The sequence below is a fragment of the Seriola lalandi genome, unplaced genomic scaffold (genome assembly GCF_002814215.2).
Source record: "Seriola lalandi dorsalis isolate HSWRI2012SDOR001 ecotype SW California unplaced genomic scaffold, Sedor1 jcf7180002054290, whole genome shotgun sequence".
NCBI classification, from domain to species: Eukaryota; Metazoa; Chordata; class Actinopteri; order Carangiformes; family Carangidae; genus Seriola; species Seriola lalandi.
In genome coordinates, this window is record NW_019524843.1 from 32,584 (window position 1) to 55,890 (window position 23,307).

Consider the following 23,307-nt stretch of genomic DNA (forward strand, 5'->3'; position numbering starts at 1 on the left):
TTATGACCTCAGATTGACCTCAGTCCTCACACCCTTTAAGGCTAAAAGCTTTCCCATCAACACGGCAGCTGCTGCTCTGTGGTGACCAGTAACTCCCTGTTTTCTCTCCTTATTTCCAGGATGAGGAATTGTAACTGGACCCAGAACTAGGCTGACCTTTAGAGTCTCTTGTTGACTCATGAGTGAGAACATTGTAACTTCAGCCAACTGCTGTTTGAGGAAGTGATACCTTTGAATTGTAAACAAGCCCCATTCTCGCTGTGCGTTGTCCACCTCATTGTGGTCACCAAGTCTCAGGGTCTCTTTGATGGTGGGGATGATTGGCTGAAAGAGCCCCCGAATAAACCAAAGTAACTTTAACAATTAATCTCTGGCACTAATTTTTGCCCAGCTCAAGACCTAAAAGAGGGATATACAATATACAAAAGTATGAGTGCAACAGCTGAGAAAACACACATACACGTACTTCTGTTGCGACACATCAACCCCTGCCTTTGACTTGTGTGTTTATGTGTGTGTGGGAAGTGTGCCATATCATGGGAGGAACACACACACACACACATGACGACAGCCCACAAATGTGTCAGCAACCTCCACAGAGCCTGGTCAGTCATCACAGACGGTGTGCTGTAAATGGATGAGACTTATCACCTGTTCTCTCGTCCACTGTAAGGCTTTTTTTACTTTCTGACTCGCAGACACTAACAATGTTTCTGCTGTCTCCTCTTTATCATCTAATCTCTCTGCCTGTAATCCTTTTATTGTAGAGAACACATTTAACAGCAGCTTCTAATGGAAAAAGCTGTTAACTAGTTTCTTATAGATTATTACAACTAAATTTGAATTCAAAGAGTCCATGAGTTATTTTCTTTTCTTTGTGTGGACGCCTGAATGACAGTAGCCAGGTGCACGTAACAGAATTACAATAGTGTGTGTTTTGATGGGGTACCTTAACACTGGAGGGCAGCCATGTACTGAGTACGATGGCCAAACTATGTGCATGTCATGTTCCCAGAGAGAGTGTGTGTGTGCGTGCGCGTGTGGTTGTGTGTGTGTTCGTGCGTGGTGTGTGTGTGTGTGTGTGTGTGTGTGTGCGCGCGCATGTTGTGACAGCTGGCTATGCCATACTGGAAATACACTCTTGGATTTAACCCTAACCATCATCAACTCCCCCACAAAGCTCCAACCATTCTTCCAAACCTCAACCCTCCCATCAGCCCTAACCTCTGCTGGGAAGCACACACACACACACTCATACACACACAGACACACACACACACACAGAAAGGCTGAGTGCCAGCAGCTCTATCAAGTAGTGTCTGTGTGAATCAGATTAGTGATCACAGCTTTGTCTCGGACAGCGCAGCATAATCACACACACTGATGGATTCTGGACCTCCACTCTCTCTGTCACTCTTCATAAGGGTGTTTATGATTTCTGCCACAGGTAAGAACGCTGGCTAAATCAACCTGCTGCTACATTTTGTAGAAATGATAGAGTGTCTTGTTAGTTCCTAGGAGTCTGCATGGTGTGGTGTGAATCTGTGAAGTCCGATTTTATAGATCATTACTGACTCAAGACCATGGTTACATGGTATGGAGTACAAACACAATATTACAATACAGAAATGGGAAAGTAATTTATGTTGCACTTCATTCCAGACAGCTGCTGTCCGACGAAGTGAAACATAAATTACTTAAAGGTACAACATTCTTCAAGAATGCACCTAAGTTACATATAACTTTGGCTCGTAACTGTAATAACAAAATGAAGTTAAACAGACAAATGGTTAGAATAAAACTTTTACTCATACTATAGTAGTATGCCCCTGTTCATACATTCGAACCAAATGTAACTCTCTTCTCCCAAATGGTTATCATTACAAAGTTGGTAGTAAACCAAACAGCACTGTTCATCAAACTATGACAGGTTCAGTATGAATGATGGTAAAACTACTTTTGTCTCAAATAGATATTGTCTCTGAATTGTACCGTATTGTGTAGCAAGGCACGTATACATACAGTAGCAGGCAAATCAGACTAATTTATTGTACTGTACAGTACTTAGTAATTCATTATTGTACTGTAAAGTACAATAATGAAGTAAATTTAGAAAGCTCCTCCAGAACCGTAGGACACACAGGTGATAGAGCGAATCTGAATTTACTATGTAAAATTGATGCAGTGGCCCTTTACATTTAGTCCTTGTGCTATCACTTGTTTTTGTCTGTGTGGTTTGTCAGCAGCATCGGCAGTCAACCTGGAAGGGGAACTTTTCAAGGACTTGATGAAGGGCTACAACAAGAACGTTCGACCCATGGAGAAGAGTGGGGACATCACTCGGGTCGACATCAAGTTGACGCTCACCAACCTCATCTCTCTGGTTGGTGAAGTTCGTTCTGGTGCTTTTTATTAGTGCCAGTATCTACTTAGGCCTTTGAGTTAACATTGTCTCCCTAACTATCCCTCCTCAGAATGAAAAGGAGGAGGCCCTGACGACCAGCGTCTGGATAGAAATGGTAACCACATACACACCTCACCTGCTGGGTTTTTTTTTTTGCCACTTTGCAATAATGTACTATGATTTTTATCATAATACATTTTCAAAGTATGATCAAAAGTCTAGCTCACAGTATTTCTTTTTGTAGCAATGGTGTGACTACAGGCTCAGATGGGACCAGCCGTCCAGGTCAGCTCTGTATGGAAACATCACCTCTGAGCTACGTGTCCCTTCCAAGAGCATATGGCTGCCAGACATCATACTGGAGAACAAGTGAGTGTATCAACTTTCACGTAGGAACATGTAGGTCCCAATATTTTTTCAGTCAAGAAAGCCAATGAAGAAGTTTCTCTTTCTTTGATTAAATCATGTAGAAAACTTCAATTTCTTTCTCGTCTGTCTTGTGGTCCACAGTGTGGACGGTCAGTTCGAGGTTGCACTCTACTGCAATGCACTGGTGTCTCCTAACGGCTGTGTGTACTGGCTGCCTCCTGCCATCTACCGCAGCGCTTGCAGCATCACTGTCAACTACTTTCCCTTTGACTGGCAGAACTGCACCATGGTCTTTCGGTGAGTAGCGACATGATCCGCTGGGTCTCAATGACTGACCAGTTAGCAGTGCACAAACTGTTCCGTTACATACATCACACATGACACAGTTACTGCCTCCTTTGTGTCTCATGCATCTCTCAACAGCCATCTCAACATAGAACTTAAGTTCCAGTGTTTGTCAAAATTTGCAGTAATTTCTGCAGATATAAGATAAAACTTTACTGATCGCTGAGGATAAAGTCATGTTACAGCAGCACATCAAAAAGATGAGAAGAAGGAAACGAAATAATAAAATAATAAAAAATAACAAACAAGAGATTCAATTAAAAAGCTAAATACTGTATATACATTACAAAACCTATGACTAAAGAAGTATTTGTGCAAAATAACTCAAGTGGTGCAACTCGTTATAATAAAGTTATCTATATGAGCACTACCTGTAATACACACACACTGCAGTAATAATGCAATGCTGAGAAATACTGTATATATATAATAGAAATCCGATAGAATCACATTATAGCATTATAATATAATAATGTAAAAGCACAGTGATAACAACACAGTAGTAATATGGCATTGGTATATAATGAGAAGAGCAATATAATGCAATATAAATTGTAATAATACTTGCAGTGCAGAAAAGCACTTTAAAAGAGCTTTAAAACAGAATATAATGTAGGGAGAACTTTTCATAAAATTAACAGTTAAATTAACAAATTAAAAGGAAACAAACAAACATTAAATTAAAAGTTTTACTTCTAACGTCAGTGTTTGTAAAATCCTAGCGACAGCCCTGTTTGTTTACTTGTCAGGTTTCTTGTATTAACATAATCCACAGCGACCAAAGCAGGGACAATGCTTCCTTCATTCATTGTCGCTTTTCACCGTGCTGTCTTGTAAAAGTGAATAGATGGCTGTGTTTGTTGTGGAGACAGACCGCATGTTCTCTCCCTGTGTGCAGCTCACAGACCTACAGTGCCAATGAGATTGAACTGGTTCTCAAACAGGAGGACAATCACACACTGGAGTGGGTGGATATTGATCCAGAGGCTTTCACAGGTACAAATGAATTGATAACCGATATGAAATATTTAAATGACGGATTTTAAAGAAGTGCATATAACTACAATTATCTAAAGTGCAGCCAAATTTTTTTCTCCAATGAAAACTTCGTTGGTAGAGAATGGCGAGTGGGTCATCAGACACAGGCCGGCTAAGAAAGTGATCAACACTCAGTACACTCAGGATGAGCTGGAGTACCAGGAGGTGGTCTTCTTCCTCATCATCCAGCGAAAGCCCCTTTTCTACATCATCAACATCATCGCTCCCTGTGTGCTCTTCTCCTCCCTCGGCCTGCTTGTCTACTACTTACCTGGCAAAGGTCTTTTCCCTCACTTTGTGTATCTAAAAGCGTAATCTTGGGTAGCCAGACCTCTGTCTCGTCAACATCAAATTTGCTTCAGGATTTCCAAGATCTCATCATTATAGGATTTTCTTCAGATCTTGACCTGTGAACTTGACAAGACAGAAGTCCAGCTACAAAATTACAATATACCAAATGAACCTTTTACCAGGTCAGTCATTGCTGTATGTCTTTGTAATTAATCTGACTGAATACTGGTTTGTGGTTTGGTTTTTGCAGCCGGCGGTCAGAAGTGCACAATGTCTATTGCAACTCTTCTCGGCCAGACTGTGTTCCTCCTCCTTATCGCTAAGAAGGTTCCAGAGACTTCAAAGGCAGTGCCTCTTATTGGAAAGTAAGTTCATAGATTTCAGTTCGGAGTCTACTGCTGACTGAAGACGGTGCTGAAAACTGTGTGATTTATAAACCTTTGGCTGCAGGTATCTAATGTTTGTGATGTCAGTGACCACCATGGTCGTGATGAACTGTGTGATAGTCCTCAACGTTTCCCTGAGAACCCCAAACACTCACATAATGACAGACAAAGTCCGAAAGGTGAGTCCGAAAGTGGGAATTTCCATTAATTAAGCAGCTACTGGGTGAACATATTGTGAAGTCCACATCAGTCTGTTTGCCACTGGATGACCCTTTGACCTGCTGTCACTTTCAGATCCTCCTTAACGTCCTGCCTCGACTGCTCAGGATGCAGATGCGACCCTGGACACCAAACCATGACAACACCTCCGAAACTGGAAATGGTGAAACCCTGACTACAGACAGGAACAATGTGTTCTTGGTTCCCTGCCGACGTCGCAGCTCCATGACCCTAATCTCTAAAGCGGAGGAATATGTGATGAAAACAGCTCGGTCAGAACTCATGTTTGCCAGACTCAAAGAAAGAAATGGATTAATGAAATCAGTATTAGAGAAGCTACGTAAGTATTTGAATGAGTTTGAATTTGTTTAAGTGCCCATGAAAGTGGGTTTTCCCTTTTAACCGCATGAATATCTGGTCTGTTTTGGCCCCAGATGATGGGCTGGAGGGCGGCACAGCTGAGCAGCTGGGTGCCTGTCTGGCAAAGGCCTCTCCACAGCTGAAGCAGTGTGTGGCATCCTGCAAACACATAGCTGAGACTGCACGGCAGCACAACAACTTCCAGAATGTGAGCTCTACATTTATACATTCACTCATCTCCTCAAGTGTAAATCAATATCACTTACAATCTCTCACTTTTTTCCTAAACGCAGGAGAATGAAGAGTGGTTCCTGGTGGCCAGGGTGATCGACAGGGTTTGCTTTATTGTCATGACGCTGGTGTTTTTTATTGGCACTATTGGGATCTTCCTCATGGGCCACTTCAACCAACCTCCCTCCTCACCTTTCCTTGGCGATCCAAAGAAATATCTCCCTTCGTTAAACAATCTCACTGACGCAACTGAGAACGGGATAGGAGCAGACTTCCTCGGCTGAACCAATGGGAGATCATTACATTTCATCACTTTAACCAAAGTGGAAATCTGACGGCATCTTGTCAGTGATCTTTCACTAACAACTGGGACACACAGTGGAGAAGATATAACTGTATGTATTTCCTGCAGTGGTGTCAGATGCTAATGTGGATGTGTGCACAGAGGTTAAGTCGGATATGCCCTATCATGGTGATAAATGATCCACTGCGCGTGTGTGGATGCCACGTTTGATCCATAATGATGCAAACTGGTGTCAGTTGTAAGTTTTAGTTACAGTTGAAAAATGTCAAAGTCAGTGCTGTGTAACAAAAAAGAGAAACTTTCGTAGCTCTTCTTGTCAGCACAGTGTTTACTGCCAGTTTACTCTTTGCCCTGTGAGACTATACATGAGACACGGTGTTGATCACACATGTAACCAGTAAACAACTGAGGTGATTTACAGCCACATGTTCCAAATGAATGCTTTTATCAATAAAGATACCACTGTAATCGTGTTTATTACACACAATTGACTATTGCAGAAATTTGCTAATCCTGTGTTTGACGCCTTTTTTCAAGGCACATTTTGAGAGCACTGACACCCGGCCCCCCCTCCCCAGGCTATCCCAGAAACACAGACCCACTGTGCAGCCCCCCACCTCTGGAAGCAGGATTTCAATTACATGGCTGAGTGGTGCCTTTCTAGCCCAACAAAAGGCAGATCCGGCTAGTTGGGATGGAAACAGAGTCGGGGGATAAGACAGACAGTGGGGGACGAGAGTGGGAGTTAGAGCTCCAGACACACACACACTCACAAACATTACTACATGAATATTGACACAAACACACAGAGGTGCTAAGGAGGTTGGCGCTTAACCCCTCCTGATCCTGAGGACTCATGAGCGTTTGCCTGGTCTCTGGTAAGCAAAAGACTTTTAATTCTTGTGTGCTATTTTCTATCTTTGTGTATCTATTAGCTCATATATAACTAGGAAAGAATGCTATAAGGAAACGTTAGCAATTTGTGGTTTTCTTTTAGCAGTCACTGTATGTGCGCTTGACAGAAGGCTTCATCTTGGTGTTATGGAGGAATATACAGTGTTGTTGTTCTGCAGCTGCAGAATGAGACCAAACCGTCCGGCAGGACTGTGAGTGTGTGATGTGAATAAATAAGAAGCTCAGGCTGGCTGCTATGGAGAAATCACTTTGTTTTCGACAGGAGGATGTTTATATTGCCGCCAGGGAACTGTCTGAGACAGAGTGGTAGGAGAAAAGCTGTTTTCCTTAAACTTTTGCACATAACTTTGAGAATTAACTCGTTGACTTCATTTCATATTAAAAAGAAAGTTTGTATTCTAAGGACTTCTAAGCTGTTTGTACGTTTAAACCAGTGGTTGGGATTTCCAAAATAAAGTTATGCAGATCTTCCTGACTTTTTTCTTTGTTGATATACTTTCAGTCGACGTTTTGATCCGTATTTTTTGGTCAATCTACAATTTCCAAGGTAAACAATGAACCTTTAAGTCCAGCGGTGTAGTTTTACATCTTAAGGCACCTAAAAATTATTCAAATGAAACAGTCTCAGAGAAGAAAATCCCCCTTCGACTGAACTGATCGCAACTCGTAATGCTTTGTGTTTAAGGGTCACACACAAAAAAAAAATTTGGGAACCAACTGATTTAGTCCAACAGTTCCCAAAAAACAAGATTAGATGTTGAAAATTCTGTAATTGAAGGTTCTTATGAAATTGCTTCATCCGCCTATATTTTCAGTTTTACACCATGTCAGCAGTGACCAACCAGCCTCTTCCATTTGGTCGTCTGGAACGAGAAAAGCACATCCAGATGATCTTAAGAGCTTTCCAGAACCGCTGTGAGCCTTCATGTGAGTGCCAGACTCACTCACCTGGACCCAAACCTCAGCGAACGCCTCCTGGCTGGGGATCTGATAAGCAGCTTTCAAGTCAGGAGAAGATGGAGAACGGCTTCATGCAGCCACCAGAGAAAGTGAGCAGGCCAGGGACGGAGGGGCAGAACTTCGGAGGTGCAGCGAGATCAGACTTTATGTCCACACTGGAAACAGTCAGTGAGATTCATATTGATGCTCGGCCAGAGTTGCAAGGTAAGAACAAATATGTCCAGTTCTCTGTGTCTGTGTGTAGAAGAGGATTACTGTGCAGAGATTTCTCTACCTGAAGAGAACAATGCTTCATCATTGCAGGTCCACAGTGTGTTCCCAGGAAGATCTACAGCATCACCACAGGAGGCAGCAGGTCGCAGTTATTTGTGGCTGTGGAAGGTACTGGTGCATGTTCAGCTACAGTACATGTGTTTTAACTGAGAACATTCATCTCGTCTGCATTTTGTATCAAGGGAGAGGGAATAATGATGGTTTTCTGTGTATTCTCTGTCTCTCCTTTATGTCTTCCTCCTGTCAGAGAGCTCGTGTGTGTGTCTCCAGTGTTGTGGTCCAGCTCGGGCCTGTTCTTTCAAGGGCTTCGACTGTCAGGGCCACCAGGTCTTTTATTTTGAAAGGCCCCTTAGGGTGGATGCCTGCTGCCTCAGCTGCTGCCTGATGGAGATGAGAGTCTACACACCTCAAAAACATCTCATTGGCACTGTATGCCAGAGGTAGGAGAATCTGAATCTGCTCATATTGTTCTTGGTGGAAAGTGCATTAGAACAGTTTGGAAGGGTCTGCACTTAATTGAGTATTTCTATTTTCTGCTACTTCATACTTCTGCTCCACTACATTTCAGAGGGAAATATTGTATTTTTTTGCTCTGTTACAGTTTACATATTACATCCATGATCAGCTTCTAAAATATGGCGCATTGTCAAAAAATGAAATATTAAACTCACCTAACATTAAAGCTTCTAACACATTAATGAATCACAAATAATATTTCAGTAATATAAAAAAAAAATAGCATCATCATCCTACATAATGAGTACTTTCATTTTTGAAACTTGAAGTGCATTTTCCTGCTAATGCTTCTGTACTTTTACTGAGGTAATGCAGTATTAATACAGCAGTGGTAAATGGATTTTGTTTGAGGTGCTCACAGCATTGAAAGAAATTCACTTTGCTAGTTACAGTCAGCATGCTCTAAAGGACTCATGGACAGACATGTTGCTGCTGATTTTTTGTCATTTCGATGAATGAACCCTTTAACCCTTTGACCTCCCGCTACCAGACTATTGTACCAGACACCGTAATACTATACATTCTCATACTGAACAGTTTGTCATGTGAGCCTTTTTCCATGTCGCTCCTAGCCTCTGGCCACCCTGAGCCACCGTAGATGCCCAGGCCTGTCCGTAAATAGCATTGAGAGCTTTTACTGTTCCACACAGCCGGGGTGTAGTCTAAACCTGGGGGAGTTAATGCACAAAACAGCTGTCTGCACGGAGACACACCAACAGAACTGCACTGGACTGGGAAAGGAAGGAATGCAGCATCCTCCTTAATGGGAATGTTGGCTAATGGGAGCAATGGCAGCACCCTGTCTGCTGTAGCCAAACCAAAATGCTTCCTTCTTCATCTGGCCTGAGTTTGACTCCAGGGTTAGCTGGGGTGCCTTTGTGTGTCGAATTTAGAGTTTTCCAGAAGCAACACTCGATGAGGTTTTGTCTAATTACTGACCTGGCAGAGGTTTCAGTGACCAGAGGTCTACTTGGTATAAATATTCCCTCAGTTGTGCTAGAATAAAGCATGCCCCAATTTGAACCCTTCCGACACCAAGCGAACAATGGTTTTGGTGCTGCAGAATCATGACAGCTGAAAATGTGATCAACCAAGCATCAAGGCTGGGTTGCGCCACTGAGTGAAGTACTGGCCAGTGCATCTGCCAGGTTGCTTATTGCACGATCATGTAAGCGTAAGTGCGTTAAGTTGTTGTGCTGACTGTGTTGCAAGGTGGAGCATGTTCACCCCTCTTCTGGAAGTATGTGATTCAGAAGGAGCAAACGCCATCAGAATCCAGGGCTCCTGCTGTCCGTGCCGCTGTTTCTCCAACCAGCAATTTCAGGTAGTAACATTTAAGCAACCAAAAATAAAATATGTTTCTACAAGTGTATCACATTCACTATTTTTGGCTTTTAATCATAAACCAGATTGTCTCAAACATTGGTGAGAAAATTGGCACAATATGGAAGAAATGGCCTGGCTTCAGTGACGAGCATAACATGGATCATGAGTATTTTGGGTTGGAGGGTGAGTTCCAGAGATTTTATTCCTAATTTCTTATGGAGTGGTTGCCAATTTCTTTCTGTCATGTGCACCTTTGGAAGCCAAAGCAAAACAAGTTTTACTGAAATAGCATCATCAAGAACTCGACTTATATGTTTCTTTTCACAAATCTCTCTCTCTAGTTTCTTAGCAACACAAAAAGTAAACTCTAGAGCATGACAGCCTTCTTCAGATTGTAAAAACTATCTTGCACTTCACATTTTGTTTTGCTTGCTGAAAAAAGCACTGTTTGGTTAACGCTGTCGTAACATGTTTTTCATTTTATCAATGTGGCCTTTTGAGGTACCAACAGCCTTTTATACCCCAGTCGCATTTCAAATTCATAATGATGCCATTCCTAAATCTGTTTCACTCTTCCAGTGCCACTGAGTGTGGAATCACACATTAAGATGCTGCTGTTGGCAGCCACCTTCTTGTTGGTAAGCATATGAAATACTTTTGTCATTCTATTGCCCTTTTACTGTTGTAGTTGATCTTAGTGGAACTGACCTATTTATATACAGTTGGGTATAGTTTAATCTGTAATGCATTATAATTGTATTCATTGCACCATATTAAGATATTATGTATAAAATTTGATTAGAAGTATTAAGTGGCATTAAATTGAAATACTTAAATGTGTACTTTAGTATAGTGCTTCATTAAATGTACTTAGTTAGATTTCAGTCATAATTAAATCCCCTCACTGGTGAGCTCACCTGTTTTAATTATTTCTCCACAGAATCACATGTTCTTTGAGATGAGCTGATCAGTGAAACACGACCAATCATTCGTAACAGACTCACAATAAGTGGACAAGGGCTAGTGAGGCACACCAGCCAGGTCACAGATTTTCATGGTACAAAGACACTACAGCATGTGCACCAAGGCTCCTGTGGCATTGAAAGGTGTAGCCGAACCTTTCTAAACGAACCTCTACTCAGTTTCAACATCCATTTATGAAAGAAAGTGACACTGAACCGGCTTTAGCAGCAGATGCATATTTGACATTTATTGCTATATAATCCATCAGGTGTACATCCAACAGTGTTTCTTCACTTTTGACACACACGCAGACACCTGCACCCATCATCACACTACCAAACATTGCCAGCATTACAGTTTTTCAACAAACTATAGGCGCTTTCTTAACATGGTTCCAAAAAATGCTCCCGAGGAATTAATAAAAACTGTCACAGACCCTGGACCTGGGCCTAGTTTCATTTCTTTTACTACAAAATGGAAAAGGAGTGAAGGCCAGTGTTCCAGGACCCCTATACACCTTTGCTGAGGACATTAAAGCAGAGCCCGACCCTTGGATTATTTAAAGGCGGGGTAAAGACAAAAAAAGACATAAGGGAAACCTGGGTCGGGCTCGAGGCCAGGCACAGTGATCTAGGCAGCTTGGCAGTCCATTTTTAAGATGCCGGCTATACAACCTTCTGCTCAACACAGGATGGTCCTCATCCTTTGGGATTCAACTTCCAGGTCAAAGACGGAGAACCATCGCTGATTCAATTAAGTGATCTTTGAAGTGGACTGTATTTACAAATATATCGTACACAATAATAGTAATCATTCTAGTTCGAAATGACCAGAGGAATTGTAGATAAAATACAGCACTGTAATAAAATAACATCTACCAGCAACCCTGTTTGAGTCCCAATAAAACAGATTAACACAGATTTATTTTGACAGCAGGAAGTGTGATGTTATGTTAAGCAATAAAATCAGATCTCGCATTATAACAGATTGGCTTTGTTGTTGGTTTTCTTGAATTTTGTCAAGTACACTTTGTTAACAGCTAATGACCAAACACCAGTCAGATGCCCCCCCCTCTCTGGTGGCAAGTTAACAGATGTTACAACTTGCATTACAAAACATAAAAAGGGAGGCTTTGCTCTCCTCTGGTTGATTAAAAATAACGCACATTTCTCTCTTCAACTTGGTTCAGTGTCCCGTTGAAAGGCTTTTCTGTTCATTTCCAATTTGACACACAGAAGGAATGGTCTTCTTGCCTCTGTCCCTGACTTTTACTCTGTCTTCAGATCACACAGTGCCAACTCACGCAGAGGTATCCTTCCCTGGACTCGTCATCCCTCAACACATCACAAATACACACACCTACACACGGCAAACAGAGACAAACATCATCATATCATAATGAAACAAAGTACGTCAGAGAAAAACTATTTCTTTTGCTCTAAATTAATGTAGCAACAGGTCTTACCCTTGCAGAGGTTTTCTGTGTGAGGGGCTAACGTCCGCCACTAGCATTCACCAGACCATGGAAGTCTTCCCAGGCTCTGCGAAATGTAGATGCAGTACATCATCATTCGTAATACAGCAAACAAAGTGTTTATATATTTGTGCCTTTTCAATGGTGGAGTAACAGGTGCATCAATTTACTGCAAAAGCACATGGAACAGGGAGTTACATACATGGTTCTAATTTACTTTTTACATTAGACCAACAACTGACAATGAAAAATAGCTGTGAATGTTGAGATAAAGCATTTAATACATTATCATTCCCAAAGAGAGTAATGTCTAATACTGTAATACTTTTTAATGTAAATGTCACAAGAAAGAGAAAAATGCTCATCATGATTTCCTAAAGCCCAAAGATATTCAGTTTAAAATGATATAAAACAGAGAGAAGTAGCAGTTTTGCTTGATAAAAAAACTATATTGATTAATCGTTCATTCAAAATCACATCAAAATGTTTTATAAAATTCAGCTCTGAAACAACACTGACGCACTACAGTTAAAGAGAGGAAATGTTAAGTTTATGAGCATGCAAACATTTATGTGTGAGAGAGAGGGTTGGAGAGAAGAAAAATAATAAAAAAGGGTGGAGACATACATACTTAATGCTGTCTGTGTGTGTCTTGTACTCCATGATGGTGTTGGGAGGCAGGTTGAGGACTCTGCGCAGGGTGTCTCTGATGCGAGCAGTGGTCGCCTGGTCACTAGCTGTCTTGTTCCAGATGGAAATTATGTCCTCCTGGGGAAAAAAAAGCATCAGAAGGCATGTCTGAGTACATTACAGTAGGCAGTGCAGGATTACATGCAACAGGTGTCTGTTGGTGGGTTTACCTGGAAGCGTACTGACACCACAGCCCCACAGATCTCCTCTCCCACCATGAACTGCTCCCCCAGCATGGCCAGGATCAGGTTCTCCCAACACCGAGATGCTAGGCCTTTCCTCAGACGGATGATCCACTTCCCACCCATCTTATTGGCATCATCCTAAAGACATGCAGGGGTTGAGTATGAACCTTTAAAGTATATTTTTTTTGGGGCTTTTATGCCTTTAATGGACAGCACAGTGGAGAGTGACAGGAAACGGGGAGGCAGAGAGAGGGGGAATGACATGCAGCGAAGGGCCGTCCGATGCGGGATTCGAACCGGGGCCGACTGCAGCGAGGACTGTAGCCTCTACACATGGGGCGCCTGCTTAAACCACTACGCTACACGACGCCCCTGAACCTTTATAAAACATTCTTTAGTGTACAATAACTAAACAAGTCCAAGATATCAGCAAATGTGTACTCACCTCCCACATGGGTTTAATACCCTCTTTGAAGAGGTGAAAGTCACTATGGCCTGTAAGATCGCCTGGCCGGATCATGTGACTATAGAAACGCCAGAACTGCTCCACCTAAGAAAGGAGAAGAAATGGTTATGTCAATAATGGTGGGAGAATGAGTCAGCATAAGCTTGCATTTAATGGTTAGGGCTGCGTCTGGCTATGGTGATAAACAAAAGCAAAAGAGGGTCCCCTCACTATCTACTGTCTGTACGCTCTCTCTAAAGTTGTCATGAGGAGGCACATACCGAGGCGAAGCTGCCAATCTGTTTGATGTTCTGTTCATAGCTCTGTGTGCTGGCTGGTCTCCCCGGGGTGCGTCTGGAGTACCAGAAGGTGTAGTTGTATTGAAGAGGGTGCTCTCCTGCCCCTGGCACAACCATCTGCAGACAAGGAAAACATGACTAAGCCAAACAATTAACTTCAGAGGCATCAAACGCATATGAGTCATTCTTTAACAGACTCACCTTTTTCTTGGAAGTGTTCTGTTCCTTGTCCTCGTCTTCAGTTTTCTCCTTCTCACTGTCTTTCGGTGAGCCTTGGTCCTGGTCGTGGTCTCCACTGTCATCATCTTTCAGACTGGATATGATGGAAACAAAAGCAGCAAAATAAAAACGTCTGTGACATGCATTGACTAGTTTACATGAAGGGGTGTTGCCAATTTATTAGGACCACTTTGCTTAAAGTATTACAGTCTAATATAAAAGTCCTGCAATGGATTACATGTGATTAGACAATTTTATGATAATCTTAGAGACTGCAGTTTGTGCTGTTGAACTGTACTGTGTCATAGTGACGTGTATTTCTAATATTTGGTGTACAGTGACGTGAAATGGGGTACACAAAATAATAGAAACACTTACAGCTAAAACTGAGCGTCACTGCCTTCTTAAAGACATGATTTATTGCAGGGCTGCTGCATTTTACTGCAACAGTTTCAGCTACATGCAACAAATTGGTGAGTGTACTTTCTCCTTGTGAACTGCAAAGATGTAGACAGTTTATATTGCACATGTACACACCTCCCCTAAACTACACTGACCATGAATCGCCTCAACACGCTGTACGTGTCTTTCCCGTGTTTCAGGGCCACGGGAGTCTAGCTTGAGCCGAGCTCTCACGCACCTTCCCCCGCCTCTAAACAACCACCACACCGAGGATTCAGGGCCTGGGCGCCTTCCGGCAAGCTAAGCTACACCTAGCAACACGGCACATTTCCTATTACAGAACACAATTTACTCCCTGTTGTTGCTCCCATTTGTTTTAAATGCACACGTCTATGCGGACCTCGCTCTCGTTTGGGTTTATAAGCACTACAGAGCATGCAGGACCATGCAATGAATCTGACACACCTCTCTTTTTACACGCAACGCGACAGCTTCTCATTAACGTTAAAGCTCCCCGGTGGCTGTGCAGTCGCGACAGGGAGCCCACTCTCTGGTAGATACTCCACAGAAACTTTTCACTACTCACGCGTCAAATTTGTTGTTCATTATTTTCTAGGTGGGAGTCTCTCGGGGTCCGACCACAGCCTCCTGAATTCCGCAGGAACGGTGGCGCGCACTGTGGACGCGAAGTGTACGCGCACGCCATGTGCTGCTTGTCGTGGTGATGAGCGTGGAGAGTTCAGGGTGTCTCAGCTTTCTCTTTGCATGATAGAAAGTCACACATGTGTAAAGCCAAAATCACATAAAAAAAAATATGACACACAATAGAACCAAGTAATGTTTTAACATTTTATTCAACACATCTCATACAGCTGATTCCCAAACCAGTACCACTCTAATCAGTAATCTTTTTTAAAAGTCTGTTAACTGTGGCTCCAGTGAATAATCAGAAACCCTTTGACTTCTGCACACACAGACATGGGTATGAGCAGGCAGCCACAGCACCACACATACAGCAGCCTCAACACAAAAAGGGCTGGCGGCTTCTTCACATGAACCGGCTTCCTCTGATGTGCCGCATCCCCTCGTTTCATCCCCTCCATCCGTCCGCTTGTCATCTGTTCTTGCGGTCCTTCAAACGGTGGTTGTGTTCAGGTCCAAGCAGGGCTCTGGACCGAGTCTAGGGGGACAAAAAGGGAGGTGGGGGGTGATGGGGTTGAGGATAGAGTCAGGAACTTTGAGGACCTCTTTAGGTTCAGCCTGACTTTAGGGTTAGTCAGGATGGTGAGCGGGTTTAGGGGATGAAGGATTGAGAAAACCCTGTGTCTGTGTCCAGAGACGAACAATTCAAGCTAGCTAAGGAGCAGATTGTCTGGGGGTGAGGGATGGGAGAAAAGCTCTGGTATGGTATGGCATGGTATGGTGTGGTGTGGTTTGGTTGGCTCTGCTGGTGGAGACCATCCCCTCACCCCTTGCCCCCTATGCCTCTGTGAGGACCTTCATGAGAGGGCCCTTTGTTCCGGGCCGGCAGGCGCACCAGTGAGTGAATGAGCAAGAGCAGTGGCGGCCCTCTTCAATGGCTGCTGTTTGTTTACACCAGCCAGTCCCGTCATACTTCATTAGCAGCCCAGCCCACCGACAACCTCTGATGTCCTAATCGCCCATGAGTGTGTTGCTGCCCATCAGCCCTGAGCCTCAGTGGTTCAGGATAAAGGGCTTTCTAGGATTCCCGACACACACATTCCCACTAAATCTCTCTATCTGCCTGCCTTCTCAGCCACTCATGGTACACATACATGCACACACACACACACACACACACACACATACACAGCCTGTACGGTGAGGGTGTATGGGAGAGCTGGTTCTTTCATCGTGGGCCAAGAGGCACAGGGAGGTGAGTCGACGTCAGTGGAGCAGCAACAGTCCCAGAGAACTAGCTTTGCATCACAGAGATGTGAGAGACCTGCCGCCCAGAGAAAGACAAAGCAAGACAGAGCGATTATTCAGTGCTGCCATCTTCTGACCACAATCACAGACTTTAAAATATGTATGTAAGCTATGCATACGCCCAATTTGTTGCACTGAATTGCCCCTGGTGCAAGATTTGCATTTGTTGAGCTTTACTGGAGTTAAAACACAGTGTGAGCAGAGGTGACAGTAGAGTTTCTCAATGTAACAATACAATGGCTGCAAATAACAAATATTTTCCATTTAGATGTTTCTTTTATTTACTCAGAAAATAGAAAAAGAAAAAGTCAATCATGACTCCCCAGAGCCCAAGGTCACGCCCTCAAACTGTTTGTTTTGTCAGCAATCTAAAATCTTGATAACTGAGGAGCTGGAAACAGCAAATGTTTTTTATATGCTTCACATATGATTTAAGCAATAAATCAGTTACAAATAACATACAAACCTCCTGAATGGCTCTCCCCAGCCTCTCCTGACTTTTCACCACCTTCCTGAAAGAGACAAACATTCAACTATTACTTCTGACAGTGATGTAACCTGAAGCTGCTGCTATTACCTGTGTAATAACATTGTGACCAGAACGTTAAGACAGGAATAGGGCTAACCTGTGTATTCTGCGAGCCAGGCTGAGGGTGAAGTTTGCTGAGCAGTCAGGTTCGTAAGTGGACGGTAATATGGTGTAAGCTCCAGGAGGAAGACTACAGGCCAGACTGACATCCTGCATGTAACAGTGGGGGACGCAACTGGCCACAGGATCCTCGTCCCTGGGGATCGTCTGCGCAGATGCTCCTTCTGGGACCTGGATACAGTACATCGTCAAACTCAGATACTTGGATAGACTTATAAAAGAACTTTACATTCATCATTAACTAAATTATCATTTCATACAGTGTAATAAGGATTTATAAATATTTTATAAGTTGGTGACAGTTGTATTGTCATTTACTTAAGCTCATCAAAGTCAAAGTAAATATATATATATACATACACTCTGGCATTCTTATTGTGTTCAATCTGTTTTGTCTATTAAGTTGTGTTTAGGACTATTGGAGAAAATTGACTGAGGTAACACCAGTGAATTTACACTGGTGTTTTCAAAATGTCATTGATAATTGGTGGATAACTGGTTTCCTCCTTCAGTGACACCTTCAGAGACATGAAAACTACTTGAATTCTTTCTACCAAAAGAAGAAGTTTTCTTGTGTTTATTTTGTTACATACAAGTTATTATATACCAGTGCTTTGGACCACAGCAAATAACTGTAAATAACTTATCAAAAAATCTTTCCTAGGGAACACAATTGTTCGATTTATGTTTTTTTATATGAAGCATCTAAGTTAGATGTGACATCCTTTCCAATATCGACATTCACGCAAACACAGACTCCTTAAAGTAGGTGTTACTGTCCAAAAGACTAACATTTCAAAGATGTGAACAGAATTCACAGCAGAATGACTGGGGTAACGTACACAGAAGTAGATGTCCATCTAACGCCTCTAAATGACACTGGTATTCTCCCTTAATATGTGACTAACCTTGTAAATGTGAAAGCCAACAGGGTGCAGATCAGTGTCAGGGCGGTTCTGCTGCAGGGTTATCCTGACATTAACTCCTGATGTCACCGCTGGGTGGTCACACACTGTAAAAGGGAAGCGGGGGTTGTGCCAGTGAGACAGGAAGTTCCTGCTTCCTCCGGCCGTCCTTCCCTCCACCCACGAGCCCCGGAAGTAACTGGTCTCCCACTCCCCATCTGTTGTTAATGGCAGTAAAGGTGCTGGGCTTTTCAGGGCACTGAGAAGAACACAGACATTATTAGGTCATGAATAATTCAATCATTACAAATAAGCACTTTAAATGATGAAATGCGACACTAAGAAAAACCATATTCTGTAAAATGTTTAAGTTAATGGCTTAAAGTCTCCTTCCTGCTGTTTAAAAGGATTAAAAAAAAAAGTTTAATTTACTATATGATTCTTTTTTCAATTTGACCAGCAGGTGTCACTATATATCTACTATCTGTACACTCTGTTCTGATACTTTATGTCTAGGCCTACAGTTTATTAATCTGAGATCATAATTAGTTAGTTGGGTTTTTTTTCTCAATAGACACGGTGGGCTATGCAGGAAGTAAAATTAAAGCACATGAATGTACCTGAACATTTTGAAACTATAAAGTTCAACATTTGAAATAAAAAAGAAACACAGCATGGATGGAATTTACTTTCTTTTCCCATTAACTGGTCGTTACCTAAGGGATATGGAAGAGGAGGAAAAGACCCTGATGAGAAAGCGGACCTCAGCGTCTGGCTGGTAGGTGCTGGGGATCAGCAAGTAGTATCCGGGCTCCAGCTGCCCGTGGAGGACCACCTCTCTCTCGTAGGCGTGGCAGTGGGTAGAAGCACATGGAGGTTTGTTCAACATCCGGCTCAGATTAAAACGCTTCTTCTCCACCTGGTGACAGAAAATTGCTTTCAACTGAGGCAAAGCCACGAACAAACACTGCATCGCTCGTTTCCAATGCGAATGACACTACAAACCTTCCACATGTGTAGAGCAGTAGCCTGGTAGTGCTGGTGCTTTGTGTTCTTGTTGTCCTCGAGCGGCGTTTGTGCGTATTTCTCTGTGTTTCTCCACTTCCTATGCTGCAGCAGGGACACCAGAACCTCTCCTCTCTCACTCACTTTCAGCCAAAATTTGGGGTTGGTACCGTAGCTGCTGCTGTTCCGACTACCACCAGCTGAGTGCCCTTTTATCCACCGGCCAGCCAGCTGATGGCTGTGTTTGAGCAGACTTCCTGCCAGAGATGAGAGTTTTCAGGTTGAAAAAGATGTTGCCAAGGAGGCCAGAATTAGAGACTGAAAGTAAAAAAACCCTCTTCAACAAAATACGGAAATTACCAGTATAGATGCTCTTTAGGTGTCCCTCCTCACTGATGGGGTATCCCACTGTGACATCATCAAACTGCGACATGAATTCGGCCTCATCCAACCAGAACTCGCCCTCGGCAGCCCTGGCTTGTAGATCTGAAGCACAAACAGGTTCGACAGAGCTCCAACCTGCACCACTGCAGAGAGGGGTAGAAAGACTGAATGAAGACCGGGGCTGAATCCCAATGTCTGAACTTCCCCGCACTTGCACACTGATCGGTAATATTTATGGCAGTGATTGAGGTCTGAAGTCCCATCACATGGCACAATGTGGCATAGCACGACAGCAGACCTGATGTGATTATGGTAAGCACTTCAGTACTCAAGTCCAGAGGGTGGACATATGGATTCAGCAAAACTCTTTTTGAGGTTGCACACATGTAAAACAGACAAATCTTCACTGTGACATGCCTCCCTACCTCTCTATCCAGGCCCCTCCCCAGCAGCATCTTCCCCAGGGGTTTCTGATCCTGAGCAGCCGTACTTCGCTCCCTGACAGCGTCTTCACATCCAACCACTCCATGACAGTCAGAGCATGGTATTGACCCAGCTCACTGGCACCTAGAACAAAGAGATCAACAGGTTATGTGACAAGTGATCCCAAGATCACTTTTATCTGCAAGGAAAACATTTTCCTGACCTCCAGGGCTGCTGTGAGTGGAGCAGCTCAACGCACACTCCTGCTTCACAGGGTACAGAAGGTTCAGGTCCAGCCTTCTCCTCCTGACCTGGTCGCTGTCCTGCTCTGGTCTCTGCTCCTCCTCTGACCCCAAGTCCCCTAAGCTCCAGTGTTCTGCTAGGCCACCGGTCAAATCCACCAGGGCCTCAGACACCTGCCCCGCCCACAGTCGCTCATATGAGCCATGAAACCTAGAGAGGATGGAAGGGACAATAAACAGGATTTCCACACTTCTCTAAACACGGAGTGCATGACAAGGTCAGTAAAACTTTCCAAAATAACACAGAAAATATTTGCCCTAGGTCAAAGTTCATGGTAGGTTAAGCTGAGAGATAAGACAGGGGAATTCCGCAGGCTACTTACTTGGCGTAGGCCTTCTCCAATAGAGCTACCCAAAAGGCAGTGGGGGAGTGGCAGCATGAGAAGCAGAGAGAGGAATTGATACAGGGCAGGCAGTCATCGATGGTCACCTCTGTCCAGTGTCCCTGCTGCCAGAAACGAAACTGGAAGAAGCCCCTGTACCTGCTGTCACCCCACTGGGGCTGGTCTGGGGGCAATACCTACAGAGAATCATGGACTAAGTCACTACAGCAGTACAGAATATAGAAACATCCTTATTCGTTATTCTAACAACTGGGCCTATGTTTTCAGTTCTCCATATTCTGAACAAAGAGTTACAAGACATTGAATAAAAACCATTAAAATGCAGTTGTTGCTCTACCTTGTTCAGTAGATGTTTGTTCTTGAGCAGGACGGTGCAGGCACAGAGAAACCAGCAGTCTCCTAATAAGCCTTGTTTAGCATGACCCAAGGTGATGTTGTCAGGGAAGAGAACTGGTGACTGGCAGATCTCCTGGAGGTGTGGAATTTAAATGAAGGAGGACTGAGACATGCAGGTTTAAAGAAGACTTAAAGAAGACTTGCAATAGCCCTGGGAGTTTGGTTGTGAGGGAGGGTGAAAAAAAAAGTAGGTGCAGAACTGAAAGTGGGTAAAGAATGTTGATTTCAATCAATTTGTTTTTGTGAACATGGAGGTCAGGGCCTCTCTCAATATTGTTTTTTAATGTTATCATTTTGTTGGTTGCAACATGACAGACAAATAAAAATAAAAACATGGCAAAAATATTGTCTGTTTCTTTTTTAATAGATCTGATTTGTGAAATACTGAACAATAACTCTGAGCCTGTAGGCACTAATAAGGTAATAATAAGAGAGATATCCTTCTGTGGTTGAACAAATAAACCTTTGACAGGTGATACAAGTTTACCTGTCACAAGCCAAAAAGGGATGAAAGCTTCACATGATAGTAACAACAGCATGTAAACGTTTAACCCATAACAAAGACAAACAAACAAGGCATTCACTGCGGCATTTCCCATTTCCCCTTGACAATGGATCTAACCTGCGGGCGCCGCCAAGTAATGTTTCCCTGCAGCCTGGCGATGGGCGTGGAGCTGTCAGAGAATAGGGACGTGTCGTCAGAGGGGAAGTCCAGGTCCTCAAACAGAGCCTCACCTCCGCACTCTGCCCTGCCCTCTCCTTTCATGGCTGCTGCGTCTTTTCAACCTGGATCCTACCTGCTGGGTCAGTGGGTGAACCTCAGCCAGCAGTGACCATCCTCACTGACCCCATGTACATTTTACACTTGTATTACACCTAAAAACAAAACAAACAAAAAAAAAATACATTACATATTCATGAGATTTGTGGTACTGTGCAAAGATCATAGACAACAACAGAAAGTGGAGGTTTAACCTGTTTACCTGTGGTATTTTTTTCTTTTTTATTTTGTGATTATTTGGACAATTGTATTATATGCATGTTATTTATGATATGATAAATGCTATAACAATGGATATATAGTGTTACACCATTGATGATATGCAAGTAAAACAGTGTTTTAGGGGGGAAACATTTTAATGCTTATCCACTTCACACAACCGAATTACAGTTAAATATAAAGACAATACGTTTGACCTGTCCCCAAAACTAAAATACAATGTTAATTACAGAGCAAATAATTATGTGGCTCTCTGTTTTATTACCTTTCTCCTCTATTAAGCATTTTTCCCCCCGTGACTGTCATTGTTTTCCTTATAACAGTTGCAGCTAGCGGTTGACGTTAGCATCTGTTAGCTTGTAATGCACAGCTGTAGCATCTCCATATCGCTTCATCTTCTCATGGTTTCAGAAGTATAAACACAACCGGTTTTTATCCCACAACGCCAAAGATTTCGTCATGAGCAAGAGTTATATCCAAACCAGATCAAACATATCATCCCGTTGAATATGAAAACACTTCCGCCTGGACATCCAGCTCTTCATTCATAAAGTGAATCCTTCCTGTGCTGCTGAACACTCCTGCCACCTACTGTTGATACAGGGAACTACACACTCTATTAGGTAAACCTGCCTAAAACCAATGCAGTCTAATACAACAACCCTGCAATAAATACCACCTTCACTAAGGCTTAAACCAGACATGTGTTGACTCAACTTTAAGATCATTTCAGAGGCTTTTAATATGAGTTTAGACTAATTATTGGAAATACTTTAAACTAGTAACTGAATAAAATCTCAATGAAAGCTGAACAATATGGTGATGATGACACCAATAACAACAATATTAACAACAATAATAATAACTACAACAAATATCATCAGTATTTTCATAACCTTCATCTCTTAGACTACATTAGTATAAGCTTGGTGAACCTAATAAACGGGCAGCTGAGTGTGTATTTGCTCAAGGACTGTCCTTAAGTAATCTACTATTTTGAAGTACTGGTAAGTCTGCTTTGCTTCCCACCTTTCCTCCCAACTTTATATTATTCTTTCAATTTTAATTTCTTGACTTCTTTCCTTCCATCCTTCCTTCCATCCTTATGTTTTGCCCTTCTTCCCTTCATCTTCTTCTATTATTCCTTCTTCTCTTTCCTTTCCTTCTTCAACATCAGAAAGCATTTAAAGATACAACGTGTTCACCTGTCACTAAAACGTGTTTCCTTCGTCCCTACGGTGAGTACTTTTACTTTACAACTAATGTTTGTTCACTTTGTTCAAAAATGATTTTGTAACGTGACTAGACAGAAATTGTTATGTTGTAAACTATATA

The 23,307-nt window shown here is 42.7% G+C and overlaps 4 protein-coding genes across 7 annotated transcripts; 2 read left to right on the top strand and 2 right to left on the bottom strand.

Moving 5' to 3' along the window:
* The first annotated feature begins 540 nt into the window (after window positions 1-540).
* Window positions 541-6,434, top strand: chrng (cholinergic receptor, nicotinic, gamma). 3 transcript variants are annotated; one of them, XM_087173890.1, is made up of 13 exons: window positions 565-668; window positions 1,362-1,447; window positions 2,247-2,383; window positions 2,475-2,519; window positions 2,649-2,773; window positions 2,915-3,070; window positions 4,017-4,114; window positions 4,236-4,436; window positions 4,698-4,812; window positions 4,898-5,012; window positions 5,128-5,392; window positions 5,487-5,620; window positions 5,706-6,434. In XM_087173890.1, exons 2-13 carry the CDS (start codon window positions 1,384-1,386, stop codon window positions 5,925-5,927), a joined length of 1,677 nt encoding a protein of 558 aa, XP_087030016.1. In that variant the 5' UTR covers window positions 565-668; window positions 1,362-1,383; the 3' UTR covers window positions 5,928-6,434. The 3 variants fall into 3 exon arrangements, with proteins under 3 accessions (XP_023261704.1, XP_087030016.1, XP_087030017.1); XM_087173891.1 differs by having other exon boundaries at window positions 1,367-1,447; XM_023405936.2 differs by lacking the exon at window positions 1,362-1,447 and having other exon boundaries at window positions 541-668.
* Window positions 6,435-6,567: 133 nt separating this feature from the next.
* Window positions 6,568-11,035, top strand: LOC111654799 (phospholipid scramblase family member 5). The gene is made up of 8 exons (XM_023405937.2): window positions 6,568-6,825; window positions 7,678-8,026; window positions 8,126-8,203; window positions 8,343-8,535; window positions 9,824-9,935; window positions 10,021-10,120; window positions 10,517-10,575; window positions 10,878-11,035. The coding sequence occupies exons 2-8, from the start codon at window positions 7,687-7,689 to the stop codon at window positions 10,902-10,904; spliced, it is 909 nt and encodes a 302-aa protein (XP_023261705.1). The 5' UTR covers window positions 6,568-6,825; window positions 7,678-7,686; the 3' UTR covers window positions 10,905-11,035.
* An 85-nt stretch (window positions 11,036-11,120) lies between these two features.
* On the bottom strand, window positions 11,121-15,327 carry eif4e2 (eukaryotic translation initiation factor 4E family member 2). 2 transcript variants are annotated; one of them, XM_023405939.2, is made up of 8 exons: window positions 15,201-15,327; window positions 14,195-14,306; window positions 13,976-14,110; window positions 13,695-13,799; window positions 13,235-13,387; window positions 13,006-13,142; window positions 12,366-12,441; window positions 11,121-12,259 (listed from the first exon to the last, which is right to left on the bottom strand). In XM_023405939.2, exons 1-7 carry the CDS (start codon window positions 15,218-15,220, stop codon window positions 12,393-12,395), a joined length of 711 nt encoding a protein of 236 aa, XP_023261707.1. In that variant the 5' UTR covers window positions 15,221-15,327; the 3' UTR covers window positions 11,121-12,259; window positions 12,366-12,392. The 2 variants fall into 2 exon arrangements, with proteins under 2 accessions (XP_023261707.1, XP_023261708.1); XM_023405940.2 differs by having other exon boundaries at window positions 13,002-13,142.
* A 122-nt stretch (window positions 15,328-15,449) lies between these two features.
* Window positions 15,450-22,524, bottom strand: capn10 (calpain 10). Its single transcript, XM_023405950.2, has 13 exons — window positions 22,238-22,524; window positions 21,595-21,848; window positions 20,914-21,045; window positions 20,556-20,752; window positions 20,154-20,383; window positions 19,933-20,074; window positions 19,484-19,650; window positions 19,124-19,380; window positions 18,835-19,037; window positions 18,122-18,377; window positions 17,191-17,384; window positions 17,031-17,076; window positions 15,450-16,580 (listed from the first exon to the last, which is right to left on the bottom strand). The coding sequence occupies exons 2-13, from the start codon at window positions 21,736-21,738 to the stop codon at window positions 16,551-16,553; spliced, it is 1,998 nt and encodes a 665-aa protein (XP_023261718.1). The 5' UTR covers window positions 21,739-21,848; window positions 22,238-22,524; the 3' UTR covers window positions 15,450-16,550.
* Between the last annotated feature and the right edge of the window lie 783 nt (window positions 22,525-23,307).

Bases quoted from the DNA above. Each gene is read 5' to 3' on its own strand.
- chrng (XM_087173890.1), top strand. From the start codon at position 1,384: ATGGATTCTGGACCTCCACTCTCTCTGTCACTCTTCATAAGGGTGTTT. The intron at 2,520-2,648 runs GTAACCACATAC...TTCTTTTTGTAG, and splicing joins CCAGCGTCTGGATAGAAATG to CAATGGTGTGACTACAGGCT. The intron at 2,774-2,914 runs GTGAGTGTATCA...TGTGGTCCACAG, and splicing joins GACATCATACTGGAGAACAA to TGTGGACGGTCAGTTCGAGG.
- LOC111654799 (XM_023405937.2), top strand. From the start codon at position 7,687: ATGTCAGCAGTGACCAACCAGCCTCTTCCATTTGGTCGTCTGGAACGA. The intron at 10,121-10,516 runs GTGAGTTCCAGA...TCACTCTTCCAG, and splicing joins TGAGTATTTTGGGTTGGAGG to TGCCACTGAGTGTGGAATCA. The intron at 10,576-10,877 runs GTAAGCATATGA...ATTTCTCCACAG, and splicing joins TGGCAGCCACCTTCTTGTTG to AATCACATGTTCTTTGAGAT.
- eif4e2 (XM_023405939.2), bottom strand. From the start codon at position 15,220: ATGAACAACAAATTTGACGC. The intron at 14,111-14,194 runs GTGAGTCTGTTA...CCTTGTCTGCAG, and splicing joins AGAACACTTCCAAGAAAAAG to ATGGTTGTGCCAGGGGCAGG. The intron at 13,800-13,975 runs GTATGTGCCTCC...CTCCTTTCTTAG, and splicing joins AGATTGGCAGCTTCGCCTCG to GTGGAGCAGTTCTGGCGTTT.
- capn10 (XM_023405950.2), bottom strand. From the start codon at position 21,738: ATGAAAGGAGAGGGCAGGGCAGAGTGCGGAGGTGAGGCTCTGTTTGAG. The intron at 21,046-21,594 runs GTTAGATCCATT...CCACACCTCCAG, and splicing joins TTACTTGGCGGCGCCCGCAG to GAGATCTGCCAGTCACCAGT. The intron at 19,651-19,932 runs GTAGGGAGGCAT...CCCTCTCTGCAG, and splicing joins GGAGGGGCCTGGATAGAGAG to TGGTGCAGGTTGGAGCTCTG.